At 35.5% G+C, this 14077-nt stretch overlaps 1 protein-coding gene across 8 annotated transcripts; it reads left to right on the plus strand.

Annotated features, from left to right (window-relative positions):
* Positions 1-767: 767 nt before the first annotated feature.
* Positions 768-12751, plus strand: ZNF207 (zinc finger protein 207). 8 transcript variants are annotated; one of them, XM_032209195.1, is made up of 12 exons: positions 769-978; positions 2198-2324; positions 3478-3616; positions 4995-5165; positions 5798-5873; positions 6743-6843; positions 8185-8345; positions 9340-9429; positions 10374-10616; positions 11024-11186; positions 11311-11494; positions 11713-12751. In XM_032209195.1, the coding sequence occupies exons 1-11, from the start codon at positions 938-940 to the stop codon at positions 11469-11471; spliced, it is 1473 nt and encodes a 490-aa protein (XP_032065086.1). In that variant the 5' UTR covers positions 769-937; the 3' UTR covers positions 11472-11494; positions 11713-12751. The 8 variants fall into 8 exon arrangements, with proteins under 8 accessions (XP_032065090.1, XP_032065086.1, XP_032065085.1 ...); XM_032209199.1 differs by having other exon boundaries at positions 768-978; positions 4998-5165; positions 6743-6813; positions 11311-12751; XM_032209194.1 differs by having other exon boundaries at positions 11311-12751.
* Positions 12752-14077: the final 1326 nt, after the last annotated feature.

Below are 14077 nucleotides of genomic sequence, written 5' to 3' on the forward strand. Positions count from 1 at the left end.
CCCCTGGGCCTGTAATAATTTGATTTACACACGAATTGCTGATCTCAGCAGAACTCAAAATAGGCATATATATACGGTAGGACGGTCAAATTGTTAATTAGGCTTATCTAACAATGCATGCTCTTTTCTCAGAACACTGATTTTCGCGATTTTTAATTATAATACCGTTGGCTTCCCATTGAATCTTAAGTGGATTTATTTCCCGGCCCACATATACAATACTGAGCTACATAAGCCTTCGAAGTTGAAGCGTTATCCTCGCTGCTTTTTTAAAAAAAATCTCACGAATTGGGAGAATCTGATTCATTTGCAGGGAAAAATCTTATTCAGGTGGCACATGAAAATCACACCATCATTATTTCTAAACTAGAGAACGGCCAAGCAACAATTTGAGGACCAGGATATCGGGCTCGGCTGCCTCCTGTGTATCTCTTTTATTTTTATTTTTATTCACATTTTCTTTTTGTGTTTTGTTCTGCACTCCCCTCCCTTATTATTGTAAGCCGCCCTGAGTCCCCTCAGCGAAAAGGGCGGCCTATAAATGTTTAATAAAACTTAAAAAAACTAAAACTCTCTTCCAAAGCAAACTTCGGCGTTAAGTCGCAGTGGGAAAGAACACCCCCCCACCGCCCCAAAAAAACCCAATCTACGCAGGCAAGAACTGCGGAGTCGGCTAGAATTTCCGCTGCACCGCACGCCGGTAAGGAACGGATGACGTCACAATTGTGAGGTCGCCTGGAGACTGAACACGTGCCCCCCCCTCGCCGCGTTGCATTTCGTGAAGGCGAGGGATTCGGCGGAGAAGAGCGGCCATTTTATGCCTGGCTGAGAAGCGGGGGAGAGAGAGAAAGAGAGAGAACGCGCGGTCGGCGTTGGGGCTCCGTCACGTTCGCCGTTTTTTGGGGAGTTTTCTCGTCCGAGCCGTTGCCTTCTCGTCATGGGTCGGAAGAAGAAGAAGCAGCTAAAGCCTTGGTGCTGGTATCCTTTTCTAGGTGCGGGGCCGCCTCTCGTTTCCGATCGGGAAGGAGGCCCGACTGGCCTTCGGTAGTAGCGGCCTCTCTTTTTTCTTCCTCTGGTATTGCAAGGCCTCAGCGGCCTGTTTTATTAGGCAGGGCAGGGCCGTAAAAAAAATCCGGGCGACGGTAGGAAAGAGGTTCAAAAAGTTCTCCCTTTCCACTGCCGTATAATAAGTCGTCCGGATTTCTTCACTCCAGAGCCTTTTTAAAAAAAGGAGTTTTGGAGCTGCCGCCTTTTGGGATTGACGCCCCACCCTCTTTGTTCCCCGCACCACTTGGGAAATTAGAAATTGTATATCTCTCTATCCAGGAGAAACAAAAATATATTAGATTTTTCTTGGGATCTTTTTTTATCCATCAGCGTATCTCGTTCTTTAAAAAAAGGGCTGTTGCCGTTAACCTTGTGCCCTGACGTTTATGGAGACAAAAAGCATATTTTGTTAGTTTTGATGGGTATCGTACTGGTAGTAGGCCGAAACTGTAGCCTTTTTTTTTTTTGCTAGATGTTTGCCAGATATCTATAGATTTTTTTCTCTTGATCTCTCACTAGCTTAAATTGAGAAGGTTTAAGTATAAGGACTTCTTAAGGGTTAGATAACTTTTTCTTCCGTTGTTTTGTGTTAGCTTTACACACACGCACACACGCACACTTTATATGCTGCCTACTTCCCATTAAGGTGACTCTTGAATGGTTAACTGTATAACTAGCTAACTATGAAAGTTGTGATTGGCCACATGTTTTCAGAAAAGCAAAATCAATAGTACTGTTGAAGAGGTTGGAAGCAATCTTAATCTGAGAAACAACTTCTGTATGTTTGGAGAGTCTGCATGGCTTTCCCTTGTCCCAAACCTTCTAGTATGGGCAAAGATTATATGGGTTAGATGGTAAACAATGGTTGGCTATTCAGCACATCAAAATTTGTGGGATTTTAACCTTGAAAATTCCTTATCCTGCTACTTAATATTGGAGTTATAGTCACTTTATGAGTGAATAACTGCTGGATGCCTTGTAAATTGTCTTTCCTCATGACAAAATGTAAGGTTTATGAAATCTTGATTTATAACAGTAATTGAAATGTAATTGGAAATGGGTTACAGCTTTCTTTAAAACTGATTATAGTAATGTATCTTTGTTAGCATATTTCAGCATATGTGCTTGACTTCTTTAACAATGTGAATAGGTATTGTAACAGGGATTTTGATGACGAGAAAATTCTTATTCAACACCAAAAAGCAAAGCACTTTAAATGCCATATATGTCATAAGAAACTGTATACTGGGCCTGGTTTAGCTATACACTGTATGCAGGTAAGTACTATAATATACCCATATAAATAGGATTGTTTGTGGTGTTATTTATATATGCTTTTGTTTCAGAAATCTTTACATTTTAAAGTAAAAAAATGAAAGTTAATTTGTTATTCACAAATGCTATTGATGCACAAGTAGTCCTTGATTTACTACTGTAATAGAACCTGGTTATCCAGAGTTATGGTCCTACGTCATGTTGGTTGTGTCAAGCATCTTGATTCTACAACAATTCACCATGGTGTTAACCAAAACTATGATCCTCAATGTGCATTTTTTGTCAAAAGTTGGAAGTAAATGCCAAGCATTCAAAATGTAATCACATGACAGGGACGACAATAACAGCACTTCAAATCAAGTATTGGGGGGGGGGGGTGTTCAGCATAACAGATTACCCACATTGCAATAATAGCTGCATCAGTAAAAGATTAGAAGAGTTATTTGACCAGAAAATAAGCAGAATTGATAATAGCTATACATGGAGAGGTGGCATCTAAAGTTTTGGAAGTGTCCATTAATAAGAGTAAAAAACAAGTTATGTAGAAAGTTCCATACTGGTGTGTTTTGGTATCTGTAGGTTCTGTTTTTCTTTTTGAATGTGTTGGTCTGAGCATTTTTGAATAGATTTCCAGAATTGTTCAGGAAAATAAATGTTAAATGAGTATTCAAATCCCAGTTGAGAAAGATATTTGAGAACCAGTATAACTTTGTTCTAACTGTTGATAGCAACTTAAAAAGCTATAGCGTTTCCTGGTGTTATGTTGTAGCTAAACCAAGAAAAGGTGTGTCTTTAAGGTTAACGTTAAATTAAGATACTGTGATTGAATCCCCTTCCAAAAAATTCTGGTAAAAGTCATAGCTAAATGGAGATCTAATCTTAAAATTCTATAGCTGTAGTCTCTAATGCAGTGTTTTTCAACCTTTTTTGTGCAAAGGCACACTTTTTTCATGAAAAAAATCACAAGGCACACCACCATTAGAAAATGTTTAAAAAAATTTAACTCTGTGCCTATATTGACTATATATAAAGTGTTTTTCCCACGGCACACCTTACACTAAGTCACGGCACACTAGTGTGCCGCGGCACAGTGGTTGAAAAACACTGCTCTAATGTACATCCTGTTTACGTTAGCTTGGATTTCTCTTTCTTAAGGTACATAAGGAAACAATTGATGCTGTTCCAAATGCAATACCAGGAAGAACTGATATTGAACTGGAAATATATGGTATGGAGGGCATTCCTGAAAAAGACATGGATGAAAGGAGAAGGCTGCTTGAACAAAAAACTCAAGGTAAATGGAAACACTTCCTGTTATTTATACTGAACCTTTGCAACATGATCCCTCTTTGATTTGGCAGACCATGGCGTCCCATTGCATTTGTGGTTGTGTTGCTGCAACATATTCAGAAACATCTACATGGAAAATGTAAAAATGATATAAATAATAGTCATGGATTGACATGGATGATGTTGAAAATAGGATTGATTATAGCTGGAGTGATATTACAGTAATTTATATACTTTTAAATTCTCAGTGGCTTACAATAGTAAAGCATTAAAAGTATATGACATAAAGTTGTCTCAATTGCTGTTCTCCAATTAAAATATTTTTTTAGCTTAGTGGAAAATAACTATCAATTTACTGAAGGATAAGAGAATGAAAGTTAATCTGATTTTATAAGGTAAGCTTATCACTAATTATACTATAAATTTAAGATGGCAAGATTTTATTGAAGAATCTGGAATAAGATGAGCTTTGTTTTAAAATGGAAGCATCAGTAACATCTGCTTTGCTGATGATAACTATTCTCATAGCTGAAAATGCAAAGTTATCTACAAGTTCTAGTAATAAAAGTGAAGGAGCCTTGTGAAGAAAAGGGACTAAGATTAAATATAAAGAAGATGACACTAATGACCACAGGTAGAATGACGAACCTTAGAAATGGCAAGATACCCAAGTGATGAATAGTTCATGCCTTTTCAGATCAACTATCAACAGTAAAGGAGCAAGTAGTAAAGAAATTTGCTTCATACTAGCACTTGGTCGAGCAGCTATGAAGGCCATGAAAAAGATATTCAAATGCTATGATGTGCCTATACCTACAAAGAAGTGAATAGTGCAAGCAATGGTCTTCCCTGTAAAGCTGTACGGGAGCGAAAGTTGGACTTGAAGAAGCAGGATAGGAAGGGTATTGTATGTTGGCATTGGTGACCAAATTCAAATTATTGTACTTTGGACATAATTCTTTGGAGAAGACTATAATGCAGAGAAATGTGAGAGAGAAGATGATCAACAGCAAGATGGGTGGATACAGTTACAATGGTGATGAATGCCCTGTTGGAAAACCAGATCATGTTCTTTGCAGCTTTATTTACTGCCCACAGCAATAACAGAATCTCTCACTAAAAATGGGCATAATAGATGTTTAGTAAGTATGTATTGAACTTGATTTTACTAGCAGATGTGCGGAGCTGGTTTTGCTGTGAAATAGTTTGGGGAAATTGAACAAGTGTTTAAATAGTTTGGAAAAGGATCTTGCTCAAAATGTTTGTGATAATTTACTCTTTTGTGCAGCAATATCTTACAATGTAGAAATATAATTGTATTAAAAAGAATGGTTATTTTTTGTGACACAAATTAGCATTAACCCGAACATTGAAACTTTTAGCAGAAAGCCAGAAAAAGAAACAACAAGATGATTCTGATGAATATGATGATGATGAGTCTTCAGCTTCCACCTCATTTCAGGCACAGCCTGTGCAACCACAGCAGGGATATATACCACCAATGGCACAGCCAGGTTTACCTCCTGTGCCAGGGGCACCCGGAATTCCTCCAGGTAGTTATATAGATAGAAATAATTATGTCGGCTTTAGACCTTTTTTTACTAATATGAATAGTAGTGAATAGTATTTTGAATCAGCATGGTGATATTTTACTATATTTAGCTATGTTGACCATTTTCTTAACATTTAAAAAGCAGAAAATATTCAATGGTGATTAAATATAAATTAAATTATGTTTAATTTATTAAATATAAATTATAAAGTAATTATTTTGCTTCCATCTGTTCCTCAGAGACTCTTCTAACGTTTAGTTCTCAATGTGTTCTTAAAAGTGAAAAATAAATATTTATCTTACAAAACTTTTGATTTTGTTTCCTACAAACATGTTAACATCAGTAGACATTCCTCTGCTTTTTGCAATTGGATTTTCTTAACAGCTATATCTGAGCATGGTAAAATATACAGGGAGTAGATCTGAAGGATAGTTTTGAGCATTTCAGAAACAGTTAAATCAACACTAGAAAACCTAATGATAAAATCCAGTGGATTGTAGTTGTTGTTAATTTTCCATGGTTTCATATATGGAACATACAAGGAAAATTGTCAAGCTTTTTTCACATATGTTTATCCAGTAAACAATAGATTATTCATTTTCAGGTCAGTTAATATACATTCTGACTTCTAGGTATACCACCATTAATGGCAGGCGTTCCACCAATGATGCCTGGAATGCCTCCAGTCATGCCTGGAATGCCACCTGGGTAAGTATGAGCGATGTTTGAGCAACCACATGCTACATGCTTTCATTTGTTTTAGTTCACCTGTGGCACTTTGCTTTAAAAGCTGCACAATTGGGATCTGACAATCCTGTCCTAGTTTGTCAGGACATAACTTGCTTATTCTTTCAGGAGTATTCAATAGTGTTTCCCAATGTAGTTTTTCCCTAATTGCTTAGACTTTCATAGTATTTTGAGTTGTAAGTAAAATTAATGGGGGATAACTACTGATCTCCTGTATTACTTGTGTCCTGTCTATTACCTAGAAGAGTATAAAAAAGAAACTGAAAGCAAGTAAAGAAGGAGGTAGACAATTATCTATTTTTAACTCAAAGTACTGGCTTTTGCAGACATGGATATTCTTCATTTATTGTGATTTTGTTATCCACCTTTAATATTTTATAAATAATCCAAGGGAACGAGCATACTTCATACTCCTTCCACCCGCTATTTTCCCCACAAGAACAATCCTGTGAGGTGGGTTGGGCTGAGAGAGAAGGGTGACTGCCCCAAAGTTGTCCAAATGGTTTTCATGCCTAAAGTGGGACTAGAATTTATGGTCTTCTGATTTCTAGGCCAGCACATTAACTCCAGACCAAACTGGGCTATGTTAAGCTGCCAATTGCTTCATTCTATCTTTTCCCCCCAAAAAAGAGTTGGATGATGAATTATGTTATCTCTACTCTTACTTTGTTTGTGTTTTGAATTGAGGCAGGAAGTTGTGCTAAAATCTGATAACAGTTATTTGAAGGCAGATATTTACATTTCTCAGCTGGTAGAAAATCTTGGGACATTTAATATTATACAGTGCCATTCTTTATGAGAGATCTCATTAGAGTCTTTCAATTTTATAGGATGATGCCAATGGGTGGGATGATGCCTCCAGGACCAGGAATCCCACCTCTTATGCCTGGTATGCCACCAGGTAGGTCAGGAATGACGAATCCATATTGTGGTGAGAGTTATTTAATTTTTTCAACTGGATTTATGGTTACTACAGTTCTGGGGTAAAAGACAGGGACATAGAGCAGCTATTTATGGGACAGAAGAAAGGTGCACAGGAACAAAAATGTATTTAAGTTCAGGCAATGGCAATTGCTGATAGAAGCTTTTTCCATCCTGCTCTGTCGACTGATATATTTCTATTAACACATAAGCTGCGTTTTTGATTGAAACATGAAAGCCTTTTTGTGTATTTGCTTCCCTTTCCCCCTTTTGGGTGAGGACTTTGGAATAGTTCCCAAAAAAATCTATATAAAATGTTATGTTCAGGCTAATTTGATACTTCAAAAATGGTAAAAAGAAATGTTTGCTTCCAAGAATATAGTATTAATATGAAAACTAATTTTTACATGCATTTCTCTATCAAATTTCTCTAAAATTCCTCTATTAAAATATTTTTGGAAATTCTTATCACTGCTTGAATTGTTTAGTAGTTTTAATGTATAGTTACATATTTTATTGTTTACTCAATTTGTCTTTATATTTACCTATGTTTATTTGTAATATTGTAAGCCATTGTAATATATAAGAAGTTTCAGCATGTTCTCAGAATTAAAAATAGATACATGTAAGCATTGGATGAAAGAATAATAGTCTTATTGCTTGCAAGGAATTAGAAAATGTGATAGATTCCAACCCTGGGAAGGGTTTGCCCTTAAAGGAGGCCAAGAAATATTTTGTATAAATAAATGTTATCTCCAAATTGCTTCTAATAAAGAAAAGATTAACATTTTTCAACAATTAGGTTAAAAATGATAAAGCATTTTTAAGCATTCCTTAAAACAGCATTTGTAATCTAAATCCAGCCAAGGATAATATCCTTTGCACTTCTCTTGTGACTGGGCCCATTCAAAAGACATGTCTCTCAGGGATCAGGCTTTCCAGTGAGGGTTCTCAAAACCACCTTCCCCCTCGTTACCAAGTAGATAGACTGATTAATCTTACAATCATATCAAAAATATAAAACAAAAATAAAAGAAATTTTCTAATTCCAGGGTAAAACAGATTTAAAAAATACAGTAATAAAATAAATATGTAGTAAATACAATCAATGTTCAGGTAAATAACACCACTTTTACAGGGTACCCCAATGTGTTCAATGTAACAGGTCCTTGTTGTCTTAACTATACATTTAGCAATTCTACTCAATCTAAACATCATTAAAGTATATTTCTGCATTTCATTCTTCTTTGTGTGATGTGTTAGCCCTCTGACGGAAGGTCAGTATTTGTGATTTTTCCTGTGGTATTAATAAAATCCTCACCAAAGCATAATCAGAAATAATTATCTACAGGTATGCCACCACCTGTTGGTCCTCGCCCTGGAATGCCTCCAATGACACAAGCCCAGCAGGTGACTACTCAGGGTGTTCTTAATAGACCTCCAGCTCCTGTCCTTGCAGTACCTACTCCCCAACCACCAGTTACCAAACCACTGTTTCCTAGTGCCGGACAAGTAAGTTTTCAAATATCTAATCACCAAAAAGCTTCAGTGCATTATTTTTTTTTCTTTTCAAGTATGTTGAAATAGTGAATTGTGGTTCAAAAACAGTGGGGTGTTTTACAACCGAAATTGCAAAATAGTATTATTTCATACTTCTATTGCATTTTATATATGGTGTATTCTTATCAAAGGTTTCCTATTTACATCTACATTTTTTTCTGTCAGTCCAAACTCAAAATAGAGGGATGTATAGATAGTAAAGAGAATAAGTAACGTCTGCTTTAGCACATATTCAAGAAATAGTTATATACAGTATATTAACTATTTAACTAAAATCTAAAATAACAATTATTTTTGCAAGTTGAAGTAGTACCTACTCTTTAACAGAACTGCATTATAAATGAAGGTTTTTGTTTTTTAACTATTAACTTGAAAGCAGAACTTTTAAATTTCTTCAAAATAGAGTCATGCATAAAGGTTCTGTAGAAGCTTCACTCACAAGCTGCACCAAACAGCTGGTTTGGATAGTTCACATCCAAACCAAAACTTGCATATTTGGTCCAAGTATGGAATGAAATGCTATTATTTTGTTCCAGATAAGATTGAAATACTGTTTTTAATAGGCAGCAGTGTTTGAAAAAGCAGGAAAGAGGCTTCAAGCATCACAGACAGGTGGGCTGGTGACATGTATCTTGTTGGGAGCTACTGGAGCAACAAAAAGAAACAGAATAGACACTAGCTTTGTTCTGCTCATCCACAATCCTTGCTAGTATATTTTGAGACAATGGAAACAACATGTTTATCTTTTTCTTAAACCATGGCCCACCTGGAACAATTCATCAAAAATTATTCATTGTGCTTGTTTCAGGCTCAAAACAAAAGTAACATATTACATTTTATGTGCATCCCTATTCATACACAAAAACTAGTCTGAACTTTTTCCTCTAGGTTATTTTTATGCATTCTTTTGGAGACTGTTTACTGTTTCCTTTCTTTTGTGCTACAGATGGGGACACCTGTCACAAGCTCAAGTACAACTTCATCCAATTCAGAACTGTCAGCACCTTCTAAAGCTCTGTTTCCTAGCACAGCACAAGTACGCAGGAAGTTGCAGTTAAAAATTGCTTTGCCAATTAACCCTTTAAACCGTTATGTACACTTTAAAAATCTGCCTAAACATTGTCAGATAATTGTGGTTTCCTGATTATGTTTAGTGGTTCAGTGCAATCTGAGAATTCCTGTATAATAATTGGCTGATTTCAAAAAAGAAAATTCTACATTGTGGTTCTAAAGGGTTAAAAAGAGAGCATGAAAGCAGTTAAGTGCATTTAGTGGGCAGTGGTTTACTTGATGCATGGTTTATTTTTTCTAATTTATGCTATTCTGATACATCATGTTAAATGTCAAATGCATCATGTGCTAAAATCCCAATTTACCTAGTCTTGTTTTGGAGTTCAGTGATTAGTTCGAAATAATGTGCTGTTTGCTTGCCAAAGCATTCTGTCATGTGAAACTAAGAGCTCTTTTGTTGTGTAGAAATCCTTTCAAGCTTGTACTTTCCCATTAAACTTAGATGGCTTTCATTGGCTGTAGGCTAGGAAAATAATTGAAAACTGCAAGTGATAATTTGAGATGTCTCAGAACATCAAGGTATTTCTATACAAGGGATTATTTTAAGCAAATTTGACATAAAAGTTGACATCCTGAGGTTCCGTCTTAAACATTCTGTTTGAATACTAATTTATCTCAGCTGATATTCCTAGATTAAATTGGTTTTTATTTTTAACATCTTACTATATGGGGTAAAATACAGAAAATTACAGATGGAGGTAGCTTGTTCCTATTTGTTCTAGACATCTCAAACTTTGCAGTATGTTTGTGTTGCAGGATTTATTTTTTTTATTTTTAGTTTGCTACTTTTTGTGATAAAATAGAACTTTTACTTTGGGTTAATTTAGCTGTGTCAGTATATGATAATGTTATGGAGTTTATTTAAAAGATAATGTACTTATATTTTTAATTTTCTATTTTTAAATTCAGGCTCAAGCAACTGTCCCAGGCCCAGTTGGTACAGATTTCAAACCTTTGAATAATGCACCTGCAACGACTACAGAACCACCCAAACCTACATTCCCTGCTTACACACAATCTACAACATCCACCACTAATACAACAAATAGTACTGCAGCTAAGCCTGCTACTTCTATAACAAGTAAGCCTGCTACTCTTACAACAACCAGCGCAACCAGTAAGTTGATCCATCCAGATGAGGATATATCCTTGGTAAGTTAAAGATGATTTTCCCATGCCTTTTCTTTATAATAAGATTAATATGATAAATAAAAGTTTTCAACTTCCCATATAATTTACCATGATTAAAACTATAATTCTCATAGCCTATCCTTTGTAGTATTTAAGAGTGCTTCATTTTTTTAGAGTTCAGGTGATTTAATAATTCTGTATTTAATTCCTGCTGTAATTGAGATAGCAATTAATACAGAACTTTGTAAACTGAATTTATGTCCTAGAATACATATCTACTTAATAATGATTTGATTGCCAAAAGTTATCCATTGGAACTTTCTGAACTACAGCCATGAGAATAGTGTCGCAATTGTATCTGTGTTTCAGAATGAATCTTGTTTTGATTTCGCATTGATTAGATATTCTCCATGTGTTTCCCTTCATAGGAAGAAAGAAGAGCTCAGTTACCCAAATACCAGCGTAACCTCCCTCGACCAGGGCAGGCATCTATGGGCAATCCACCAGTTGGACCAATTGGAGGTATGATGCCACCACAGCCAGGAATTCCCCCTCAGCAACAAGGAATGAGACCACCAATCCCACCTCATGGTAATAACAAATTAAATTCTATTGGAAGCTCATGAAATGTATTTAATTGTGGAATTAAGTGACATATACTAATAGTACTGCTGAAGGTAGATGTAATTTTATTCTTTCAAATTTTGCTTTTCAGGTCAGTATGGTGCTCACCACCAGGGCATGCCAGGGTATCTTCCTGGTGCAATGCCTCCATATGGTCAAGGGCCCCCAATGGTGCCTCCTTATCAAGGTGGACCTCCTAGACCGCCAATGGGAATGAGACCTCCTGTAATGTCGCAAGGTGGCCGCTACTGATGCTACTGCAAACGTTCTAATAGGTTTGGAGATTAAACCTTTTCTCGTCTTGTGCTGTTAATATAGCCAAGCTTCGATCAATTAAAACTTCATTGTGACTTTTAGGGGAAAAAAATCTTTCCACATACAAGGAACTGTTGGACATTATTTTACATGGGAAAAATTATTTAGAATAATAAAATGGAATTTTCCCTGATGTTGCAATTTATACTGTATGGCTTCTTTTTCATGTTTCATCTAGGTTTTTAGAAGTGAAGTATAGTAATATGGTTCGTTAAATTGTGAAGGCGCTGGAATTACATGAACGTACCATCTTTAAAGGCAAGTTCTGTAACCTTATGTTGCTGTTCATAAATGATGCCTTCACAGCACTTCAGGTGCTGTTGGACTTCATGTCCCCAACAATAGTTTGGTGAGGGCTTTAACTGTTGTCATCTACTTGTACACCTAAATCTGGATGTGTAACCATATTTAATGTAGAGTTCCTTCTGTTCCAGGGTTTATAGAATAGACCCACTAAATTCATGTGATTTTCTGTATTGTTTAACTTCATTGTAATAAAACAAAAGAAAAAAATTGTCCTTTTATTCATGACCAGCTGTGGACATCTGCCTGAAGGTTTGTACTGATGCATGCTACTATAGCTTATATAATAAATACAATACAATTCCTGATGCTACATTGATATATCCTGAATTGTTTGATCAAGTAGTCATAGACCTGTACACTTATTAACAAGACACAACAAATAAATTTGACCAATTTTCCTAATGGATTTTTAAGGGTTTGCCATTCAGTTGATTAAAATTTGCTCGTCTCAAGTTGTTGATGTATGTTGGTTTCTATGAAGTACATTTTATTGTGCAATACTTTTATTTGACTCAAGTTTCTTAAAGTAATATTTTACAAAGTTTAGGTATTACATAATAGTGCAGTCATTGTTTATATACTAATAGATTGGTCATAAAATCTCATATTTTTAAAACAATCCTGATGCAGAGAAAGACATTGCTAAGAAATTGGAAAGTGAGGACTGGTCTAGTTAACAACTACAATACAGCTGAAGTCCTATATAATATCTTTCATGACATGATTTACTAGACTTGTAGAGGCTTAGGCCTACATAACAGGATCATATTCTGCAAAGGACACTGGAATTTCTGTGAAATTTTAGCTGATTCTTTAACTGGACTGATTCCCATTTATGAAACTTAACTGGAAAGTACCATGTTTCCCTGAAAATAAGACAAAGTCTTATTTTCTTTTGACACCCCCCCCCCCCCAAATAAGCACTTAGCCTTATTTGGGGGGATGTCTTATTATTTTTGAGGTGCAGGAGGCGATGAGCATGGTCACTTCATGGCTGCTGCTATGTTGCAATATTTTCAGGGGAGGGCTTATTTTAGCTCATGTGCTCAAAAGCCCGATTGGGCTTATTATCTGGGGAGGTCTTATTTTCAGGGAAACAGGGTAGGAACAATATTCTTTCCTTCAGTAGGTGGTGATAAGTTTCTCTTGATTGTAAGTTAAAAAGTGTAGCATATTTAAATGGGAGACAGTCCAAATACTTTAGGCCTTCAATTTTTAATCTTCTAGTTTTATATCTGATACTAATGAGATTAAACCTTTCTTTGAGAGCAAGGCATAAGAAGATATCCTTGGGTATTCTTTATTAATTGATATTGTAAATGAAATATTTTGTTCTTTTTTTCTGCTCCAGTGGCAGTTATACATATTAATACCACCAGTTACCAATGTCTGAATTTTACTGCTAATTAGTTTTTTCCACACTGTTGGTTCATATTTGAAAATTCTGGCTTTGTTGTACTCACAAAGTCTTATTAATTAAATAGGTACTTTTTTTCTTAACACTCATTAAGCACAGAACTGTATAATTGGCAGTCTGAATATGTCTTTCTGATTTGATCATTTATTTTTTCATAGAAGATATAAAAATAGGCAATTATGATCACTTGGCTGTTTTATTTTTTGTTTCATTGTGTTCTTTTTTTGCCCAATTGCAGTAGCCCTTGTATAGTTAGATATCTTAACCATTTTGCAAAGAGTTTATGGTCACATGAATGAAAATAGCTGATATATTTGGAACTTGCTTCATACAGATTCTTCTATTAGTGTGGCAAACAACTCAATTTAAAAATAACTTATTAAATAGCTATTACCTGTGAAGTTTGTGGAAGCATACAGCTTCTTTCGATTGTGCCATCTGTTGCTAGTTTTTAGTTCATAAGATGGTTGTGTTATTTTTCCCAATAATTTTTGCAAAATTTAATAGAAAGTTTTTTAAATGACTTGCTGAAAAGATTTTTCTGGAAGCATAGATTATATTGCATGAGTTTTTTAGAAACAATCAAGAAGTATCAATTGCTTAACTTAAAACTATACTTTTAGTTATAGCATATTTTGATAAGAATTTTAATTGTTTGAATAATTGTATTGTTCCTTTAGCACTGCAGAAAAATTGAGTGCTGCTCGTACTGTATACTTGGCTTGTTAATAATTTGTTTTCAGTGGGAGAGGACATTATGGAGCCAGTAGATCTTTTCTTCCTCTCCCAGGGGCAGATTTATTTGTCTCCTGATTGGAAA

The sequence above is a fragment of the Thamnophis elegans genome, chromosome 2, assembly GCF_009769535.1.
Source record: "Thamnophis elegans isolate rThaEle1 chromosome 2, rThaEle1.pri, whole genome shotgun sequence".
NCBI classification, from domain to species: domain Eukaryota; kingdom Metazoa; phylum Chordata; class Lepidosauria; order Squamata; family Colubridae; genus Thamnophis; species Thamnophis elegans.

Excerpts from the sequence above, each read along its gene's own strand:
- ZNF207 (XM_032209194.1), top strand. The coding sequence starts at position 938 with ATGGGTCGGAAGAAGAAGAAGCAGCTAAAGCCTTGGTGCTG. Across the intron at positions 2,325-3,477 it reads TAGCTATACACTGTATGCAG|GTACATAAGGAAACAATTGA; the intron begins GTAAGTACTATA and ends CTCTTTCTTAAG. Across the intron at positions 11,187-11,310 it reads ACCACCAATCCCACCTCATG|GTCAGTATGGTGCTCACCAC; the intron begins GTAATAACAAAT and ends TTTGCTTTTCAG.